This window comes from Pholis gunnellus, assembly GCF_910591455.1.
Source record: "Pholis gunnellus genome assembly, chromosome: 16".
NCBI lineage: Eukaryota > Metazoa > Chordata > Actinopteri > Perciformes > Pholidae > Pholis > Pholis gunnellus.
Genome location: NC_136543.1, coordinates 529954 through 552301, shown reverse-complemented (window position 1 = coordinate 552301; position 22348 = coordinate 529954). Strand labels below are relative to the sequence as shown.

Sequence of the window (22348 nt, the reverse complement as noted above, 5' to 3'; positions counted from 1 at the left end):
AACACTATTGTCACAATTGGCCCCTTCCTTCAATGGAGGGTCTCCTAACTTGACCCCAGCATCCATTGCCAGTGTTCTCCTCCTCAGCTGGGTATTGTTGTTGCCCTCTCTGGCTGGATGGCTCGCTGGCATCCAGCCTCCAGCCTTCATTGTGGCTGGCCTTCACTTAAAGCGTTATAGGCCACTAAACCAAATGCGCCATCAATCAAATTAGGTGGTTTCTGGTGTTGAGTGTGGTTGTTCCGGCAATTCTGGTAGGGTACTCGGTGACTTGGTGTCCAACAGAGCCAGATGTATTTGCAACAAACAGCCAATGTACTGTATAAGTGTAGACCCCAGCTATTGCCACAAGCCTGGAGTCAGTGTGTCAGTATTTCTAATACCACACCGTCCTTAGGTCCATTTTGGATCAGAACTCTGGTCAACAAACATACATTTATTCATGTCCATTGACTGAGGCTGGATATACAACAAGTTATCATTTCAAGTAAGCAGATAGTCATAGAGCCTTTCTCTGTCTGATAACCTGTCCTTCTCTTTCACCCATCTGCAGGTGGTTGTTTGGCCTCGGAGCTGTCTTTCATGCTGGAGCCAAGTGATGTGATCGCGGTGAGGGAACGCCCGCTCATGTTGGATTGTCGGGTGCAGGGTGAAGAGCCGATCATGGTCACGTGGCGTAAAAACGGGGTGCCTTTACCCACCAGTCCGCGGGTTCAGGTACTGGCAAATGGCACGCTGTTCATCCAGAGCTTCCAGAAACGCAGAGAGGGGAGTGACGCAGATATGGGCGAGTACGACTGCGCAGCCCAAAATCGCTATGGCATGCTGGTCAGCCGCAAGGCCAAAGTCTTTTTGGCATGTAAGTGTTTGATAGTGCAACACAGCACATTACTGTTACGTTCTATATAATTGTTATGTCATACAATTACATGCACTTTAAAACAGTATACTTATTACAAGGGAACAGGAAGACGGGAAGAAATAATGTCACTGGTTATCTTATTCCCTGATGAGCAAATGAGACATTTGAGAGGAAAAGAGGAAGTGATTGGCATTCAACAACGATACGTTATCAGTTCCTACAGCTACATCAATGAGATATGGAAATCATAATTATGAGATTCTCATCTCATAATTACAGAAACAATCTAATAATCTCGATAGTGATATTGTAATTATGAGATCCTTTGTGTAATTAGGAGATGGTACATCATCAATTTCCTTCCATTCATCATCAATATCAAAACATACTAGTTCACTGTAAGTATGGGTCAGGATTTTAGAAATACTGAGATCATGAGTCCCCAACACCCCACCAAACACCATTATTGTTCAAACAGTTATACTATTTGCATTCTACATTGTTAATTATTCAGTTAACTATCCAATTATATTTTCTGTAAATCTTAATTTGTTGTTGGGAAATCCTGAGTGTATTGCTTGATTGATTATTGACCAATAAATAGTCAAATGAAATATAACCTAGAAATACTGGAATCTGCCAATAACACACCCACCATGTGTTTGTTTTTAATTGTAGAATGTAAATTCCAAAGGACATGACCTCTGTGTCCTCAAAGCTAGTTGTGGCTCTTGTTGTAATAGTTTACTTAATTATATAAGACAAGCAGTTATGGCTGGTAAGATGAAGTAGCACATTTTTGGTTAGACTGCACATTTTCAAGAGCACTAAGCTTTATTATTATTATTTTTTATAACCTGATTTTGGCCCCATCCAGAAATGTTTATCGCAGCATTTTGATTTTTCAAATCACATATCACAGCTAGCTATAAGAAGGAAAAGCTTCTTCGTACATCCTTTTCTGGTTTGTATGATATTATCATATCCTGTAGGAACGAAGTTCCAAGTTGTTACCTTAAACTTTTTTTTTGTTACGATGAAGATTGTACTAAGAAAATCTAAACTGAATTTGATCAAAAGTCATTTCCTCAGCCATTTTAATGTCCATATCCCTGCTCTATCCACAGGCCATAAACCTGCACAGGGAGCAGAGGATATCACCACATGTTGCCCTTTCTCTGTCAAACATCCCACAGTCTTTGTTATAAATGATACTTCACACGGTGAACACCTCTGCATCATACTTGGCAACCCAAGCCCCCCTCGGATCTTTTGATCCTTTGTTTGGAACAGGCGCCTTACAAAGCCTTCGCCAAAACATACCGGCTTCTCATTATGGAAAACCTGCAAATTACTCTGCTCAGCACATGTAGGAGTGTACAGTAACGCACATGTGATGAACACACCCATACACACACACACACACACACACACACACACACCTGCACTACTCGTACAACCTTCTCCTCCCCACCTCCTTCAGTCAGACCAATAAAACAAGTTATTTATAGTTAATCCAGGAGAATTATAGCCACCTCGAGGTGGTCTTACTTCAATGCAATGCGGTATACACCCATATTGATTATGGCCACGAGGTCATTAGGAATCCTGTGTGTGTGTGTGTGTGCGTGTGCGTGGGTGTGTGCGTGTGCGCGTGCGTGTGTGTGTGTGCATGTGTGTATAAATCCTGGAAGTGATCAAATGCTTAAGGTTATTCCAAACCTTAAGTAGGAATTACGCCACATTGAGCCTTCGGTAATACAGGACATGGCAAAACTGTGGTTGTATATGTCATGACTTACAGTAAAAAAGGCTACACATAATGCTGATGCTAATCCAACCCCAAACTCTGCACTATGCAAGCCTCTAATTTACTGAGCCACTTGGTCACATGGAGGAGAGAAAAATATTGATGTGAAAATCTGTGTGCAGAGATTGCTCAATGGATTAGTAAACTTATTTTACAGTTTTGACTATTTGAAAATGTTCTGAAACAGCATGGCATGCTACACCATCCCAGTGGGTTATAGCAATAGCAGATTGTAAATGAAAGGCTGATGGGAAATCTATTTCCATGTTCGTTCTCTTCAGCAAACTTGGAAATACCAGGAGGGAGAAGTGGCTTTCAGTTTGAAAATCTGACAGAAGAAGAGAGCAGATAAAGAAAAAGAGATAGAAGCTATAATCATCTCCACCAATATGCTCCAGAAACACTGGATCTTATACTTCTCATAATGTAACCTATAGTATCTTTTTGTTAGACCTTCCCTGTCCAGTAAACTCCCACCTCTACAAAAACTCATCCACTCACTCAACCACAGTTCATCATTATGATGTCATCAGGGTTATCTTCTCAGACTTGACAAAGCTCCTCCAGAGACACAGTAGACATTATAGCCTACTAGAAACATTAAGCAGTGGCAGCCTCGACTGGTAAACCGATCATCATGTCATGTCATGCAATGTTTCAAAATAACATCCATATTCAGTGTCTGATTTAGGCTGATCTTTGTGTGGCTTGCTCCTCAGCTCTTCCAAAGTTCCACACCCACCCTCTGTCCATGTCCGTGGATGAGGGAGGCGTAGCTCGCTTCCAGTGTCAAATCAACGGAGTACCTGAGGCCAACATCACCTGGGAGAGAGACAGAGTACCACTCAACACCACCGACAACAGGTAACACCACACTACTACTGTACAAATTCAACTGTCAACATGTATCAAACACTACAATATGTGACAGCTACAAATATCTATATCCTTCTAACTATTATCAGATTCTGCCCCACCTATTGTCTCCATTTTGGGAAGTTAAGGCTTATGCTGCATTCAAATAGAATCAGGCAGATATCATTTTAGTGAATGAGAGCAGGACGGTAAAAATAGGCCAGCAGAGAATACCGGCAGCGGTACCGGTAGACACAATTGCCGTCCAAAGTTAAATTATTTGATTTTTTTGTTGTCCTCAGCAACATCATTAATTACAACTGGATGTGCCTTAGCTCCCTCACACCAGAGCGAGTTATTTCAGTTTGCAATAGAATGTTATCAGACGGTTGCATCTTATAACTTCATGCATTACTAGAATAATTACATAAAATGGTAGACTCAAAGTTATTTTATTTAATATATTCTATTTGTCCATCACATGTCTTCATGTGTCATTCATTTTGCCGTCCTGCCATTCCGACTGTTAGCAGCATTTTAGCATCACAATATCCCTAAAAACTTGAAACCACCGCTGCAGTGTAATCCAGATCTCCACTGTGCAGCTGTATGTATGTTCCAAAGACTAGAGAAACTGCACATTAAAGGTTATTTATATTCCAAATACAAGCCTGTTGTTCAGTGGTCCTCTGCTTTAAACTATGCTGTTTTGGATGCGTCAGGAACAACAGTTTCCAATTATCATATGCAATAGTGTCTTTTCAAATTAATCTTCCAACGGAGGTTAACTTAGTTTTTAGGTTTACATATACAACAAAACTACTTGGTTAGGCTTGGTCTGGGTTAAATTAAGTATTTTTCTTACGCATAATAACTAGCTTTGTTGTGTAAAAAGGTACGTAAGTTACATAATAAACTACTGTTAAATAAGTCGATGCTGATTTGGCTTCACATGGATGGACATGAACAGCAGGGTGAAGAGTCCAGTGTCTGTTTGAGCCGTCCACAACCTTTCCCACCCTCAAGATTTTCTTGCTGTTTATACTACATCAGTGGCTCAGATGTCTAATACTGACGCTTGTGTGCTACTTTGGGGTGTTACTTTTCATTACAAGATAGATTAAACATATTTCAATGGCGTCATGTATGGGACATATACTGTATACAAATGTCTTAAACATGTTTTTACCTGCACACTTACCTCTCCTCCCTGTCCAGATACACTCTCCTGCCAATGGGTATTCTCCAGGTGACAGGCGTGAGGCAGGTGGATGCAGGGGTTTTCCGCTGTGTCGCCACCAACCCTGCCAACACTCGCTTCAGCCACGAGGCCTTGCTCAACATCACTGGTAGGTGGACACACATGTAGCATATAATATACATGGAGTTAAAGAACAAGGGTTAGTTATTCTATTCTCTCTGGCTCTAGCTACGTTATTCATTCCTGCATGTATTAACAGGATATATGGAATGTGTGGATGTACCTGTAGAGGTAATTGTCATCATCGTATCTCAGATTGTTTTGCCAAATTAAGATGTTCCCGTATATCAGTCCTCGACTGAAACAGAAATTGCTTTTATCCCAAAATGGAGGCTTTTACAACTAATCACTTTTTCTTTTCCGTCATCCTCTCAGGTGGAGCTCCCAGAACCTACAAGGAGCCATTCATCTTGTCAGGACCCCAGAATCTGACCATCACCATCCATCAGACAGCCATCTTGGAGTGCATCGCCACAGGAAACCCAAGGCCCATTGTTTCCTGGAGCAGGCTAGGTACCACTGGAAATTTCTGATGGACTGTCAATGTACTTGATTGGAGGAGAATTAATGATCTGCAATTTTATTAAGCATGTTTTAATTTGTGTTTCACAAACCATCTCTGAATGTCTCTGTGTTCATCAGACGGACGCTCCATTGGAGTGGAGGGTATCCAGGTTCTGGGGACCGGGAACCTGATGATCTCAGATGTTTCCCTGCAGCACTCTGGTGTGTATGTGTGTGCTGCCAATCGGCCCGGCACCAGAATGAGACGTACCGCACTCGGACGACTTGTTGTACAAGGTGAGGCCATGCAGAGACATACTGCTCAAGTGTTAACTCTCCTAGAGCTCCTCACTGGCCATCCGTACTGACCATTGATTCTGTATTGACTAACTATTTGGAGATACTCTTCTTTGCTACCATATGTACATCAGGTGAGAAGATGATTAGAAGTTATCGTTTCTCTGTGTCCAGTACAGACAGGGCCATAACCAGCATTTCAAAAATACAATCTCCCTGTTTATTGTCTGTAAATTTCAAAGGCTGTTGCAAAAACCCTGTTCATACAGCCAGTAACATACTTCTGGTGGTCAAATACTAAATCAATTTATTTTGCATGAATTTAATTTAAGTAATTGCATAACGTCTGTAGATTTACAATTCTGGGATTCATTTATATCAGACTTAGCCTTAAAAAAATCATATGTGGAACTAAAGAATGTAAACCTTGTTAACACCAGTGTTGGGCAACTTACATAGACCATGGACAGGAGATGTAACTTGAACCTGAACTTTTCTCAACCATGATAAAGATCTTTATGTACAATGTCTGTTCATGAAGTCTTTGACCGTGTCGTGAGCTAGCTTAGCAACATTTTGGTTAGCCAGCACTGTTTGACCGCTGTGTGTGTTCTTAGCAGAAAGGCTGGTGACGTTTCCGAAACACGAATCACGAGTCTTTGTAATAGAACATTCTTCAATTTGATCATGAATGTATTTGTAGAGATATTAAGTTGTTGTGTGTATCTAGCCAAACAGCTACCATGGTGCTAACGTCAGTGTAATACAGCAGCTAGGTGAGGCCGTGCTCGTGATTGGATAGCAAGGGTTTATGATCACTACTGCGCAGACTCTGGCTCCAAATGATTTTCAGATTTCAAGATATCAGCGGCAGTATAGGGGATATTTCTGTTCACTTCTGGACAGTGGGAGGAAGTGGAGATGCGCCATCTATCCTTATATACAATCTATGTACTAGATACACAGAGATGAAACTGATGAAACCTCAAATGTTGGACTGTTCTTTAATATAAAAACACATTAGTGCAGGGCATGATACATTGAGGGAAGGGAGGGCTGAGTGAGGATGAATTACATATAATTTAGTTTGAATAGTTTGAATTATACATTACCACATCAAAATTGTCATGTTATCATACTGTACACACTGTTTTGTGAATTGACAGTCTGATATAGATGCATCCTCTCCAGAACACCTGACAATGTTGCAGCCTTTGTTTACTAGGCGCGCATGTGCACTTGACCATATTAACTGTCGGTGGTGGTGAGGGGAGAGGAAGGAAAGGGTCGATAGCATAGCTCCACCCTTTCTTTCTCACCTTTGCCCCGGGTTGTTAAGTGGGGGTGTAGACTGGGAGCATTGGCCAGCTGTATGGTGGTGAAACTACCGGTGTGAGACGCATCCCCACCTCAGCCACATGCACACCCCTCGCAGTTCCTTTATGACAATTAAGCACCAACACCAGTGTTCAGCTGTGTGTGTGTTTGTGGGAGGAGGGGGTCGGGGGCTCTCTATGACGTGGCTCGTCCATCACCCTGCAGATGTCCATACACTTATATCACTTCTAATTCTCACAGTCAATAGCTGTGTTTTAATTAGCTGTCCTGAGGCCAGCTCAAATAGCAGCTCCCAGAGTGTTAGAGTGCACACAAGACAGAAACAAGAAGAGTGTTAAAGTGTTCAATTCGTAATTACCAGGCTCTGATTTCTCTATTTGTTGTAAGTCATGGGAGTGACCTTTGGTTAGCAGAAAGGTTTAAACACTTTGAAAACTATAAAACATACGTATGTACATCCCTAAACACATCCAGTTTCTACAGCATACTGCATACAGACAGTGGTTACATTCGTACATAGCGTACATTCACCAGTTTATACATACATTTTTACATCATTTTTTACATAAAACAAAATTAAGCAAAAATGAAAACACATCTATTCTTACTTAAGTGAAGGATCTAAATACTTATTTTACTACTGTACAACATATTCGACATGCAGTGACAAGATCATTGGGGTGGTACTCTTACTAATTCTGTATTTCACTTCAATAAAGTTTGGGGACTTTGTTAAGCTGCTTCAGATGAATACAATATATAATATGAATGGTAACCGGCTGAGTACTCCCCATGACCAGTACATTGAGCTTGTTGATGTGCCCCTTTTACAATTCTAAAGCAAACTTACTGTAGAGTAACCACAACACTGAGATCACCTCAGCACAGTTTAAGACGGCTGCTATAGTCAAACTAGGTTGTTGAGAAAAGTATAGTATATACTCTATACTGTAACTTCAAACAGTGTATCTGAAACGTAAACCAAAAGAAAGAGCTGAAGCACATTTAATTATTGTATTCTCAATTACCACCAATCTATATTCATATAATTAAGCTTTACCTTCATCCATGCATCTCTCTGTTCTGGTTGTGTCCGACTCTTTGAGCAGATCAATCAATACTTTCCCTGTCACTCTCTCACAGTGATTGGCAGTGCCTCTGATGTAGAGGAGGGGAGCAGAGCCAGATCTCATTCTGATATTCATTCATTTATTGATCAATTTGCTCTCTTTTGGGGTTTGAGAGAGAACAACAGCTTAAGGCTTTGGTTATCTGGGAGCATGACCACCCACACAGCGGTCTAGAAGAGGAAATCAAATGTCCTCATTCTGCAGCGGTGCATCCAAAATGAGATTTTTACAATAAAGCTGTTTGACAATGCCCAGTCATTATTAGGTGAGATGAAGCTCTACTGAGTCCTTTATGAACACTGGGTCATTTTCGGAAATACTGTTCAAATCACCGTGTACATTGTATATCATTTTCAATGTGACAACATCATATTGCAGATCATGTCATATGATGAATTGTGTGGTAGCACATATGGGATAAAACATTACTTTATATAGCTATTCCTATATGTTGGAATTGTGTTTAACATTTATGGGCCACGATAAGTTTCAACAGGATTCAGATCTTGTGAAATGATGCTTTCAATTGTGCAGTGTGTAGTCGTAGAAAAATAAATACCTAAATAAAAATTGTAAGATTACACAAAGAATCCAGTACACATTCACAGCAGAAAACTGTTCAACACTAAAGTTAGATACGCATGGATACAAAAGCAACAAGTAATAACTTCTTTACATTCACAAACTTATATGTTTTTCTTTTATTGAGTATTCAAAGAGGGATTTACAAGCACAGGCTTTGCAATTATTTCTGAACATCACTTCACAGGCTCTAAATCTAATGTACCCTTATTTGAGCTCATAATCCAATAGAAAGAACATTTTAAATCTATAAAACATGATCTTTTTGCAAAAAAGTGATACATTTTTGCAATTAGACATAATAAAACAATAAGAACATGTTTGTTCTGCATTTGTCTTTTGTTACGGTCAAATCCTCCAGTACAGAGACGCTGTGAGGACTCACAGTGAAGGTGAATGTTTTTGTTGTCCAGCTGAAGTCAACTTCGGTGGGAACCAGAGAGACTGCCTGCTGTTTGTCGTGTGAAGGTTAGCAGAGGTCTGTCTGAGAGTGTGTGTGTCCACGGTCATGGTCACAATAAAGGGACAAAGAAGACAACATACAAAGAGACAAAAAAGTGGAGGCCAGCTAGACAGTCAATGCAGGGTGCGAGGTGCCGGAGGGGGGGTCCAAGGCGAATTAATGACCTGCGACCTCTGACCCCTGACCTCGACAGGAGGATGCAGGGCGTATGTGTCTGAAAACGGTTGGAGTGAGGGAGGAGGCGGTGGAATCAGGACGGACAGATAGGGAGATGGATGGAGAAAGGAGGTGTGGTCTCAGGGTAAATTAGGGAGAGCAGGAAGATGAATAGCATCCCGGCAGAGGGGTCATGGCAACCAGGGTGTCACCACGGAGAGGGAGACACAAAGGATGGACAGCCATTTTAGCGAATGGTGCGTTAAATACGCCCATCCCTCCCTCCTTCCTCCTCATTTTTCTTGACCCGTTTTGCAGACGAGATGAGCTGCAGATCTTTTATCATGCAGATTCCAGTGAGGGCCTCAATGCACTTCTCACATATAGTGTGAACATCAGTATCACGCTGAGCCACATAACTTCTTGCCCAAATGTGTTGAAAAATCCATTCAAATCGGTATGTATGGCCAGGCTGGTAGGTACATTTATTTCGGGGTGTAATTAAGTACAATTTCAATGTAGTGTAGTTTATGTCCACTCTGGCAGTAAAAAAGTGTGGACTGAAATAAAGCAGAATGCTAACTGTCCAAATGTGGTTGGTGTTACAAACAAATATGAACACTACAGGTACTTTACTTCAGTATTTTTATTTCATGTTACTTTATACTCCACTTAATCTTAAATTGAAATATTTATCAGACAGCTGTACTGGTTTGGATTTTACATATAAAACATATGATCATCCTCCAAGTTGTTTCATTCCTGTAGATTAAACCACCTAAAATAGGCTCCAACAATGCTGCTGCAAAAGTATCCCATTGTTACTGGATTACATCGTTGTTTCCAGTGAACGTCCTTGGAAATAGTTATGAAGTTATGAAGGACCTTTAAAAAAAGCAGTATTACACATTCAAATACTCTTTGCAGCTTAGTGCAATACTATTTAGAACCTCTAATGTTCCTTGGAGTACTTTCATTTATCAGTATTAAATACATCCACTGCTCATACATTTTGTACCTGTACTGCCATTTTAACATTTTATGGCTCACATATATGTAAATCTAGTTATGTTCAGTGCCTGAAGTATGCCCCCCCCCCCCCCAAATATAAAAGAACACAAACAAACATAAAAAGAGGTTACGAGGTGAGGTGAAACTCAAGGTCAACAGAATCACCGATCAATACGGAGTATGGATCGACTGATGAACGGTCAGCTGAGGATGCCTGACACTTTCTAACATAATGGTGGGACAGCTGAGCAGATGAATGGGTGGACAGCTACCCCCCTGAGAGATAATGAGCACACACACACACACACACAGAGCAAATGAAGGAAACACTGCCTTAAACATGATTGTGTATTATATATGCTGGTGTAAACTGTCTTGAGATAGCTCATCCATTATGGTCAAACTGCATTGCAATGCAGTGATTACACCATAGCCTTCATAAATACAATTTCATTTGTGATTGTTGGCAGCTGTTTGTTAAATCATACATGGGGATATGATTTATTCTTAATCACTGCACAAAGTATATGAAAGGAATACTTCACCCCGTGAAAACTCCACGGTGAACGAAGAATCAGAAAACAGAGAATAAAGATGAAGTGAACAGGAGCAATGCTATCAGAACAGATCCGTTCACAGACTCACACAACTCTCGCAGTATAATCCAGGTCCAGTAATCCTTACTGCTAGTCACCTTCTTATGTTTTTTACATCAAACCATGACTTGTTGTTTTTCAAACTAGACCAAGTAGTTTTGTGGCCTGAAACTGAACATTCGTCCCACAGCGTTAACCTCGTGGCGTTGTATGTTTCTGCAAGCGTGAAGTGAGGCTGATATGAAACGATTTATGACAGCACCACGTCTTTACCCCACCAGGTCTATATTTGCTCCTGTGATGGTACAACACAGCAACCACACACACACCTACAGTATCATTTCATTCTGTTGTCTCCTTCACGGGTTCGTTTAGGCTCAGATTAACTGGGAGCTGCTTCTGATAAATAGAAGAAGGAAAACTGCAGTGATGAATGTGTCCTTATTGAAATGGTCATCTTGACCCCCCCACCCAGCTCATGGATGGATGGTTGGGGGGTGGCGGGTCACAGAGGGTGTTGAGGTCAATAGATCAATGAGATGCTGAGCGTGGGCTGAAGTGGGAGGGGCTTTAGAGCTTAAGGAGTGCTGTCCATATCCCAGCATATGCATGTCTATTGTGCCTCTAGTATTGAACTGGGTGTCAGGAGGAGCAGTCAGCCCTGCATCTAGACAGCCGAGGACTGGCTGGGGTCAGCAGGCTGCATGTGTGTGTGTGTGTGTGTGTGTGTGTGTATTATAAAGGGACCTGAGTTAAAGCACAGACTGTGTGTTTACTATTTTCATTTTATCTGGGTGTTGTTTTTTAATTCCATACCACACTTATTCTGTTCTGCTAAGAACATGATTATATAATTAATATATGTAATCAAATTCCAAGATTACACAGAATTCCTGAAAGCTGTCAGTCCTGCAGTCTGAGGATGTGATGAATTGTATTCAGATCTGTTGATAACTTAACATGTAGCATTGGATGTATTGTTATGGTAGAGATTATAGCCCCAAGCTAAGAGATGCTGCCATTTTTTAAACCTTCTTTTTTTTTGCCAATCCCGATCTCCTTTCTAAGACCTAGAATTGACATCAAGGCTCTAGACTTTTTTTTTTTTACCACCGTCCCAAAATATAGTTTCAACCGTCCTGAAGTCAGAGTAAATTCTAGATGTTATCCTTTTCCTTAATTAGTGTCATATATGCTGGTTATTTGCATAAAAACATCACAAGTCAAATGATTATGAAATAAATTATTGTATCTTCCTTCTAATACTTGCTTGGCATTTAAAAATGAGGTATTATACGCTGCGCTAGTTTTAGGAAGTTAAACGGGTCATATTTCATCTTGAATATCTATTTTTCATTGCTCTCAAACATCATCATCTAACAACATGATTTATTCAAGTCGCTGGCCAAAAACTAGATTTTACACAATTTCACACGAACAAATAATGATAGTCCTATAGTTGACTGTCACTCAATACTCATTTGACTGGATAGAGCTTGACATAATGCATGACAATGTAAATGAAGAATTGTCTCCACCAGGCCTCTTCGAAACTATAACTCGATGTATTATTTACATAAATGTATCCATGACATTGGTCATTGGCCATGGGGGGCAGCAGGGTTTATGGAGAACCTGAGTCTGTTATGTAGATTTATATTACTCCTCACCTCCCTCTCTGCTTCTCCTCAGCTCCTCCTGAGTTCCTGCAGTGGCCACAGTCTGTGTCCAAACCAGCAGGGGGCAGTGCTGTGTTCACCTGTGTGGCCCAGGGCGCTCCCGAGCCTCACCTCATCTGGCTTAAGAACGGCAAGGTGCTGATGCCCGGACACAACGTCAAGCTGACCAACAACAACAGGTGGGTGATGGCACTGCTGACCTATGATGTAACTATGGGATGTTTCCATTTCATTTACTAGAAACTGAGGACAAGAATGACTTCAGTCCCTCCACTCTTAGCTCTGCACAGTATGGGCAGTCACACAGTAGAATGATTTGTTAAATATGTAATTAAACATTAAAACAGATACCATGCATGCACATTGCTCATAAAGTTAAATATCACGGCAACCCAAAGGCAGAACCAGCAGTAGCACTACAGCACTGGTGTGAAAGAAGGCAGAATTATGATATAATTACAAGTTATCACTTATATTCAAATATATAAAAGAGAGAAGGAGGCACAGGCCATAGCGGTAGTTTTAGAAGCAGGCAGCAGATTTGACAGAAGCATAGAAGAGGCTTATCTGAGTTCCTCTAGTCGCAGTAGTACTGTCAGATGCGGGCCTTGGTTTTCAATAAAAAGTCCAATCTATGCAGGTCCCATTAACGCAGAAGTCTTTGAACCGTTGTCCACATCCAGAGAGTGGACTGACTGAGCCGGTTAGACCACGGCTTCTCAAACGGTTTGGGGCCAGGGAGATTTATCACATATTAAGCATATGCTTGCTGCATTTCTTACTCTTAGATGGCATCAGAAGTATTTGTATTCTATAACTTTTCAACCACAATACTTTAGAACTGTTTCATAGTGATGAACAGAAACATAGTTCAATATGAATGATAAGATGAGATAATCTCACAGCGGGGATATTTGTAATGTTACTGAATGCTAATACCACAAGTATGGCAGTGGTAGTATTAGTAGCAGTAGAGCCGGTGAAGTTGCAGCAGTAGTATTAAGTTTAGTTGTACTAACTAACTCCATGTTTTTGCATACACTCCCTGTACTGATGTGACTAGCAGTGCATTGATGCAGCTGTGTGTTGTTATCTGTGCAGCACTCTGGCTCTGACCCGTATCAGTTCAGAGGATGAGGCCATCTACCAGTGCATCGCCGAGAACAGCGCCGGCACCAACCAAGCCAGCGCCCGTCTAGCCGTGGCCCAGCCTAAAGACCTGCCCGCCGCCCCCCAGGGCCTCACGGCCAGCGCGCTGTCCACCAACGCTCTGCAGATCACATGGAGCCAGCCGCCGGCCACCGTCACTGACAGCATCATCGGATATGTCCTGCACATCCGCAAGATAGGAGGTAAGTGTCTGCACACACACACACACACACACACACACACACACACACACACACACAGCAAGACTCTACTAGAGAGATACCATCTGTACTTCAAATGCAAACATGTTTAGTAGTAATAATAACTAAATCTATATGCCTGTGTGTGTGTGTGTGTGTGTGTGTGTGTGTGTGTGTGTGTGTGTGTGTGTGTGTGTGTGTGATTCAGAGCCTGACAGTGTGGAGCTGCAGGAAGCCATCAGTAAAGGTACCTTCCAGCATGATGTGACCAACCTGGAACCAGCTACCACCTACTCCCTCTACCTGAAGGCTTACTCTCCTCTGGGAGCCAGCCAGCAGTCCCACACCGTGGTGACTACAACACTAGGGGGCGGTAAGAGCATGAAACACTGAAGGAACCATGGGGGGTTCATTCCTGCGCTGCATCCTTACTCATGTTGGTTATTCACTTCTACACCACAGTGAATCATATTGGTCATAATCCAAAAGATGAGAGAAAAGAGAAGATCAGTGAGATTAATATAAGATTCCAAAGTCCAGTATTAGACATTAGACAAGCTGGAGAAGTCATGTTGAAAACAAAAGAATCTAAATACAAGACAACTATGCTCCATAGTACATGTTTGCACAGATGACTCATGCATCACATGATGTTGTGGGGCAGTCCAATGAGTCACAGTGCATCAATGCAAAAACATGCACACATTACGGTACATTACATTACATCTATGTGCAATAACATCACTAAATTGTAAATTAAAATTGCTCTGGTATAAAATGAAAAATGCCATCCCTCAATAGGTTCCTTCATAAGTTGTATTAATGTTTCTTTACTTTTGTTGGCTGATCTGTGCTTTTTTATATTCCCGTGTCTTTGTTGAGCTGAATCCACTTCCTGTCAGCTGCTGCTGACCACAGTTCTCAACCAGACCTGCTCTGTTCTCATTATCTCTTTTCTTTGTCTCGTCTATATCAGCTTGTCTCTTTCTGTCTCCGCTCCCCAGTGCCGACCCCTCCCACCTTCTTCACCAAAGTGGTGAACTCCAGCGCCGTGCAGGTGCTCTGGGAGCTCCCCAGTAAGGCCGGCAAGGCTGAGGGCTTCAGGCTGTCCTACCGCAGGGTCCCCCATGCCGACTTCCAGAGGCCCATCCAGCTGCCCTCTCACATCAATGCCCACACCATCTCTAAGCTGGGTGAGTCTGTGTGTGTGTGTGTGTCTGTGTGTGTGTGTGTGTGTGTGTGTGTGTGTGTGTGTGTGTGTGTGTGTGTGTGTGCTTCAGGAGCTAAGCGGTCCTCAGTTTTGTCTCTCAGACTGGGCTTTCTCTGAGGCAGGGTACAAATATTGCTTCCTTTGCTGTAGCTGACACATTCTAATCCCAACCATCATCACATCTGTTTGCTCATGTAAATGAAGTGAAAAGCACATGAATCAGTGAACTATACAGCAGGTCAGCATGAACAAAGTACAAGAGTTGCTGATGGAATGAAATAGAAATTAATAGAATAAACCATAAATATTCCCACATTATACCAAGATGTCAATCACTCCTTGCGTCTGAACAGAAGCCTCTGTCTTCACCCCACATCAGTTTACATAGTGACCCCTGGAATGCCTGTAACCATAACAACATCTTAAGACAAAATGATGGAATTGGAATCTGAGACATCAGCTGCACTGTGCCTCCTCCTGTTATTTCATTCTATTTCAACTTAACACCTCTCCTGAAAAACTCATTTACAAAAGTATCACGTACACCCTGTATGGGTGGTGTGTGTATTGTGTACATAATCAACAGTCATATTCCTATATAGAGTTTTCTTTTACAATTTTACATATATTATCTAAAGGTCAATCTCTTTTTGCTGGTGACGGTGTCAAAGGTGAAACTACCAAGGTGACAAATCAGCAGCAGCACTGAATTTGATTAATTGTAACTAAATACTGACAGTACGTATATATATATATATATATATATATATATATATTATAATAATATATAACAATAAAAGTGGAGAGTCTTAAGTCAGCTGAACATGTAACAATGTGAAATTTTGGAAACAATTTCAATGATGTCTGTCTATAATGCATTATAAACATATATGTCATGCATTGTAATCTCCTTTGAACTCTGTATAATCATAGTTAGAAGCACTCGTAAATATTGATAATGCATTATAACAATAATCATAATACATTATAAAGCATATTATAATGAATTACAAAGTCAAGTATCATGATATACGTGGTCATTGTTTGCTTTAAGTAAAGTGAAAAATATCAAATATATTGAATCTATGCTATCTATAAGAATAATCCACAACAAGTTGTACAAATACTTTTTACTTTACTAACGACTTAGTTAGTAAAAAACGTAGTAACTTATAATTACATTATAATGCATTATTAAAGATATTAAATGTATTGCATATGGGTGACCAGCAATGAAGAAGTATTATATTTGGTGTTATTAGTAATATATAAAATACTTTATAATGTGTTATGATTATAGTTACAAATCATTGTGAATATTCATGAGTGCTTATAACTATAATTATACAGTACTAAATGTAAGAATATGCTATATATGAAAGTATGTTTATATTGCATTATAGATATGGGCGTCATAGAAAGTCTTACCTAAAGTTCTTTAACGGTGGAATTAAGTGTTCAAGAATAAATGAATAATATGATGCTTTTTGATGGTTTGAGTCGGAGCAGAATCTCAACACAACGTACTGTCTCCAAACCAACTTCTGAGGAAACCATTCGGAACAATAACGTATGAGCACTTTAGCATATGGTACATCACAAGTTTATCTTATTTCTTAAAGTAAACTCTATGAAGTGAAAAGAAGTCATGACCATGAGAACATGTCTCCCTGTTCAGCTGCGGGTGAATACTAGAAGGTTATTGACTGAGTCTGTCTGTTATCAGTCAACCCGACAGCTGGTGTCCACTCTGTGGACGATTCACTGAACACACACTCTGTCAATCATAGTCATGTTTCATGTGTCACATGACTATTACCTCTTGAGTTCATCAGCTAACAGCACTGGGTGTGATCGCAGTTAGAAGTGTGGCCCCATGGCTCAACAGGCAGCGTACACTCTGCGTTTAAATCCATGCTGATGACCATTTACTGTAGAATGGGTGGTGCCACTAATTGAGCCAGTTCATTTCACAGCATGAAATACAATCACCAGCAGCCTGAAAGCTCTCTTGGCATAAGATGAGGAGATTGTAAGATCCAGAAAGCCAAGAGGACATGACCCGGAGGAGAATGAGACGCAACACAGGAACAGAAGATGTGATGTGATATAAAACAGACACAGCTAGCTTTTGTCGGATTGTCACATTGCTTAATACAATGTGAGATTCAAATGAATTACAGTAGATGATTTAATAATGGTCTGCAGTTAATCCAATATTCTCACTGATCTTTAGGATGTGCATTACCAATCCAACAGCGATGTGTAGGTTTGTAGGTAGCTGATTATGATTGTGCTAAAAAACAACACACATCCTCTGACATGCCTCATGTCAAGACACAAATCATTCCCTTTTAAAACCATGGTTTCAAACTCCTGGCTGACTGTTTCAGAATCCGGTGCAGTGTATGAAGTCAAGCTGGTGGCCTACAATGGCAACGGGGAGAGTGACTGCTCCAAGAGATTGGTGTCGCTGGCAGAGGAAGGCGTGAGTGACCAAGCCACTGGTGAGTATGACCACAGACCGTGTGAAGGCTGCAGAAGAGTGCAAACATATGTACTAATTTACAACCTAAACACAGCTTAAACCTTCATTATTATTATTAATGGACTATCTTAGTGAAGCAATTTTACTAAATATATCATTAGATGCACAGGCCTACAAGATATGAGTCAACAAATGTCTAATATTCCAATTAATAAAACACGATTTGACAGTCTACATCAAAAGAAAATGGGAGAGCGAATCAGACAAGACATAAAAGTCAGAAAACTCAAGCTACTAGTGAGAGTTGTGTTGGAAGAACATAATCTAATATTCCGGTTCTCCAAAGTAGAACTCGCTGATCATCTTCATATTTCTGAGCTCATCCTCATGAAGACATTTGGAAGGTGATTGTTCTTTTGACACATTATACCTGGGCAAAATCCACCCAAAGATTCATGGCATAGGAGGAATAACTCTTTAAAGTTCTATCGGCTGCTAGACAGAAAGTTTTCACACTGAAATGGCTGCAAGCAAACATCCAAAGGACCACCAGTCAATGGTCAATTAAATGAATAGTATGGACTGTCTGACCTTTACCTTAAGACTATAATATCAGCAATATGACAACAAATGGACCATTTCTATGTGTGAAATGTGGCTGAATCTCAGGCTTTTCCCCTCATGATGGAAGGATGTTCTTCATTAGTGCTGGCTTTGTTTCCAGGAGGGGACAGTCTGTGTCAGTGCAGGGACGGAGAGGCCTCTCTTGGCAGCATCGTCATTGGCATCCATATAGGCACCGCCTGTATCATCTTCTGTGTTCTCTTCCTCATGTTTGGATACCGTCGCAGGTAAGTGCCACTGTTCATCCTTTTTTACTATGTATTTATACACTATCGATCATTCTTGTTTAGTTATTATCCAATGAGCGATGTATCATGTTTACTGTCATATGCAAACTTGGACCAGGTGTCTTCATTGATCAGTTGGACTGGCTTTTTGAAAATGCTGCACCTTCATGGATTATTCTTCAGCTATGCTAATGTGAAGTTCTGCAGAATGTGTACTCATAGCTGGAATCTGTTTGCAGTCTGTTTTGCAGTAAAGGGACTCAGGACAGCTGGTCCGTACCGAGAGACATCACGGGACACAACGGCATCCTTAAAGATGGAGCAAACCGGCCCAGTGGGGAGTCAGCACCTCAGGTACTCACTCTCACGTTATGCTGGTCACAGTCTTTTCAACTTTATCCAACCACTTCATTTATTAAGTACACTTTCATTACACGTTCATGTATTTGTTTTAGTGTAGTGACTTGAAACAAAGTATTGTATTTAAACACTATGCTCTAATGTCACTGGAGGTCAAAAATGTGCATCAATAAACTGCCCAAAAATTCTATATTTCATTTTTATTTTCCACTTTCACCGAGTTAAATCTTTTAACTAACTTCGGTCCTGATCATAACTACCCCAATATAAATTAACCCTTAGAATGCCAGTTTGTTTACATAATGCCATTGCTATTTTTTATGAGAGAAAAAAAGAATGACTTCCTATATTCTAAATGTTTTTAGTACATAGTGAATGATATATGTCAATGATAAGCATAAACACTGATTTTGATGCATTACATGAAAAGATGCAGTCCTAATACAGCAACCAGGGAAATCGCATGCATTCTCCCCACAGGGCTCAACCCTGTTGGAAAATAGTAAAAAGTACATTACAGTCGTTTAGCAGACGCTTTTATCCAAAGCGACTTACAATAAGTACAGTTTAGAAGCCAGGGCTCAGATTTACAGCCTCATATAATAGAACACATGATTTCATACTGTAATGGCCATACAAGTGTGGTTTTAATTGGTTTTGGACATTTTTGTCCTTAAGGGTCTGAGTGAGTGTCTGTATTTTGGCTACACAGTTTATTAGAGACTCATTATAGGAGCTACGGTTGAACTTCCAAAATTCGATGGGAAAAGGTATGTCATATACATTAGCACAATAAAAATGCCAGAAATGTCACTAGGGATGCATAAGGGTTCAAACTAATATGAACGTGACCTCTAAGGTCAGGAATAACTGAGCATTATAGAGCTCCTAGAAACACAGACTTTATGGTCAGTAAAACTAGGCTTCACAGATGAATGGTAGAATTGTTTAATAGTCTCATTGTGACTCCAGTGGTACTTTGGTGCACTGCTTGTGTATGTCATAAATAATGCCATATTTCTGATTCCTTGTCTTTCTTCTCTCTTGTGTCTTCCTGTCCTGTTCTTGCTGTGAGCAGGTGGTCTGTCCAGCGCAGTACCAGGTTGTCATTGAGCAGCACTCGTCAGGTTTGCCTGGCACGGACACTGGCTAACACTGGTCAATATTATCAACATCCACATCACTGTCCTCCCCGCAGTCTGCTACTCACTTAGGAAACCCAAGCCTCCCATCAATGAGCACCTTCTGTGCCCTTTGATAAGGGTCAGTCATAGGTTTAGTCTGCCCAAAACCTGCTGCTAGAAACCTGACAGTAGCTTCCATAAAACTGTGACTGCTTACAGAGCTAGGATACATCCTGGTCCTTTGCCACCCCACCCCATCCTTCACCCTACCTCAAACCAAAGCGTATTGCCTTTATTGCCTGTGCACATGCACATGTGCATGTAGAAAAAGCCTTCACAAGAGCATCGCCACACCAGATGAGGTCCTGTCGTCTTCTTTTTGTGTGTACACCACAAACACTCGTTGCTTTTCCAGTGGGAGTCTGTTCCATAACCAAAATATTATATTCCTCAGATCTCCTCTGGCAAGCTGACTTGTGAAGATGTGCACTATGGTCTTAAAACCACAAATGAAGCCATTATTAGTGACAGAACTCTTGACTTTGCCTTCAGTTCCTCTGCAATAAGAATGGGAAGAAACACAGTGGCCTTTGCAAACGCCTTATGAAGGTGATATGAAATGATTGTCTATCACCGTATGAGCCATTTGTACTCCTCACCCGAAATCTGCACACCTCCAAAGAAAGCTACCTCAGTCTGACAGGAATGTCTGAGCCATAGTTGAGGCCAATTCTAGCCTGATTATGCTGCTTGTGCTAGCCTACCTCAACCAAAAACCAGGGAAACCCTTTCTCTTGAGCACTGCCAGTTTACTGTGCCAGTCACCATCCAGGCCAGTCCAGAGAGTACTCACCAGGACCACAACCAGGGAAAGCAAAACCATGGCAGAGCCTGAATTAAGCCTTACTGTTCCAGAGATCAACAAGAGCCTTAACAACCTCCTGTCCTGTTCCTGATCTGACATCAGAAGACACCAAGGAGACCTCCATTATGTGGCTATCCATGACTTTCAAATACCCACAAGTGTCTATCTCCAAAGACATGTTTGTGCAGAGGATATAGCTCATAGAAAATATGGACTTTAATGAGTGCTTCATGACTATGAAGTCCATCAAAGAAAATAAGTTCAAACAAACAGGATGCTTGTTTGATCTGCACAAACCTCATGGCATACTGACGTTGTGAAGACTGTTTGAGGCCATGCTGCCAGGTTAACTCTTCAGATTCTAAGTTGGTCACTCTTGGACCTCGGTGACTGAGTTGGTGGCGAAAGAAGTTTTGAGGTGATACTTGCCTGAATGCACGGACGAGGCTCGTGTTTCACCTGTCAGCCTATCCAAAAAGTTCTTGTAAGAAAACCAAGCTGAATGATACCCAAAGATGTAAACATTTTGATGGTTTTCTTTATTTTCCGTTAGAGAATTATTTCAAGAAGGACTACATTTACTCCAACATATTTTGGATTGTTCCTGTTTGAAAGGGGTCGCCTGTGTGTAAAGTGCTTTAACTGAACCAAGCCAAAATAATTCTCATGATTTTATTATCAGTTTAAAAACAATATCTTTCTTTTTAGTTTGGTCATTGCAGGTGCACCCTTCAACATGGAACTGTTTATTTTGTGGATCCTCACATTTAACTTTTAAAGAGTAACCAAATGAAGATGACAGATATTTTGAAAGACTTTCTATGTCAATACTTGCTTTCTTTTTTAAAGTAGTGGAATTCTTGCCAAATATTTAGCTATCTTAAAGAAATATGTACCCAAATACCTTTACCTTTACACTTCCTCATAACCAAAGCACAGCAACATGCTTGTGAGCGTGATTATAGATATACGTGTGTGTGTGTGTGTGTGTGTGTGTGTGTGTGTGTGTGTGTGTGTGTGTGTGTGTGTGTGTGTGTGTGTGTGTGTGTGTGGGAATGGCTAGTAATAGGTGAACCATGACGGCAGCAGCTTTGAGAAGAAAGTTGTTTATACATCGCTCTGCAAAAAAATACAACTTCATTTAAAGTCCAGCTGAAATTAAATTTGAACATTGTTTGTCTTATAAGGAGAAATTTCAATTCTATATTTTTAGGGGGTTGGTTGGCATTAATACTTTGTATATATCCATTCAAATAACTTCATTGTCATTGTACTGTAAAATCACGGTTTTATCCCTGACACTGACTAACAGCTACAAAACAAGCACGACACGACACAGAAGGAGTACTTTGATCAACCTTTTCCTTCCTTCCAGTGATGACTAATAATATCAATAACATCCATTTTAAAACCCCTGGCATAATATTTTTCACTGAAAAGCTGAATAATTGATTGTGATTCAGCTGGACTTTAAAAAGGTTTCCCAACTTCACCTCTTGACTGAAGAAATGAATATATTATGAACCAAAAGTGTTTAAAGTCAAGGTTCACCTTTTA

At 40.7% G+C, this 22348-nt stretch overlaps 1 protein-coding gene across 1 annotated transcript; it reads left to right on the top strand.

The window, feature by feature from the left end:
- Positions 1 to 564: 564 nt before the first annotated feature.
- Positions 565 to 19955, top strand: LOC306708797 (immunoglobulin superfamily DCC subclass member 3; the record flags this gene model as incomplete). Its single annotated transcript, XM_079176736.1, has 13 exons — positions 565 to 859; positions 3392 to 3536; positions 4746 to 4876; positions 5164 to 5301; positions 5431 to 5589; positions 12558 to 12723; positions 13646 to 13896; positions 14102 to 14266; positions 14898 to 15086; positions 17497 to 17610; positions 18316 to 18442; positions 18682 to 18796; positions 19881 to 19955. The coding sequence occupies exons 1-13, from the start codon at positions 583 to 585 to the stop codon at positions 19953 to 19955; spliced, it is 2052 nt and encodes a 683-aa protein (XP_079032862.1). The 5' UTR covers positions 565 to 582.
- Between the last annotated feature and the right edge of the window lie 2393 nt (positions 19956 to 22348).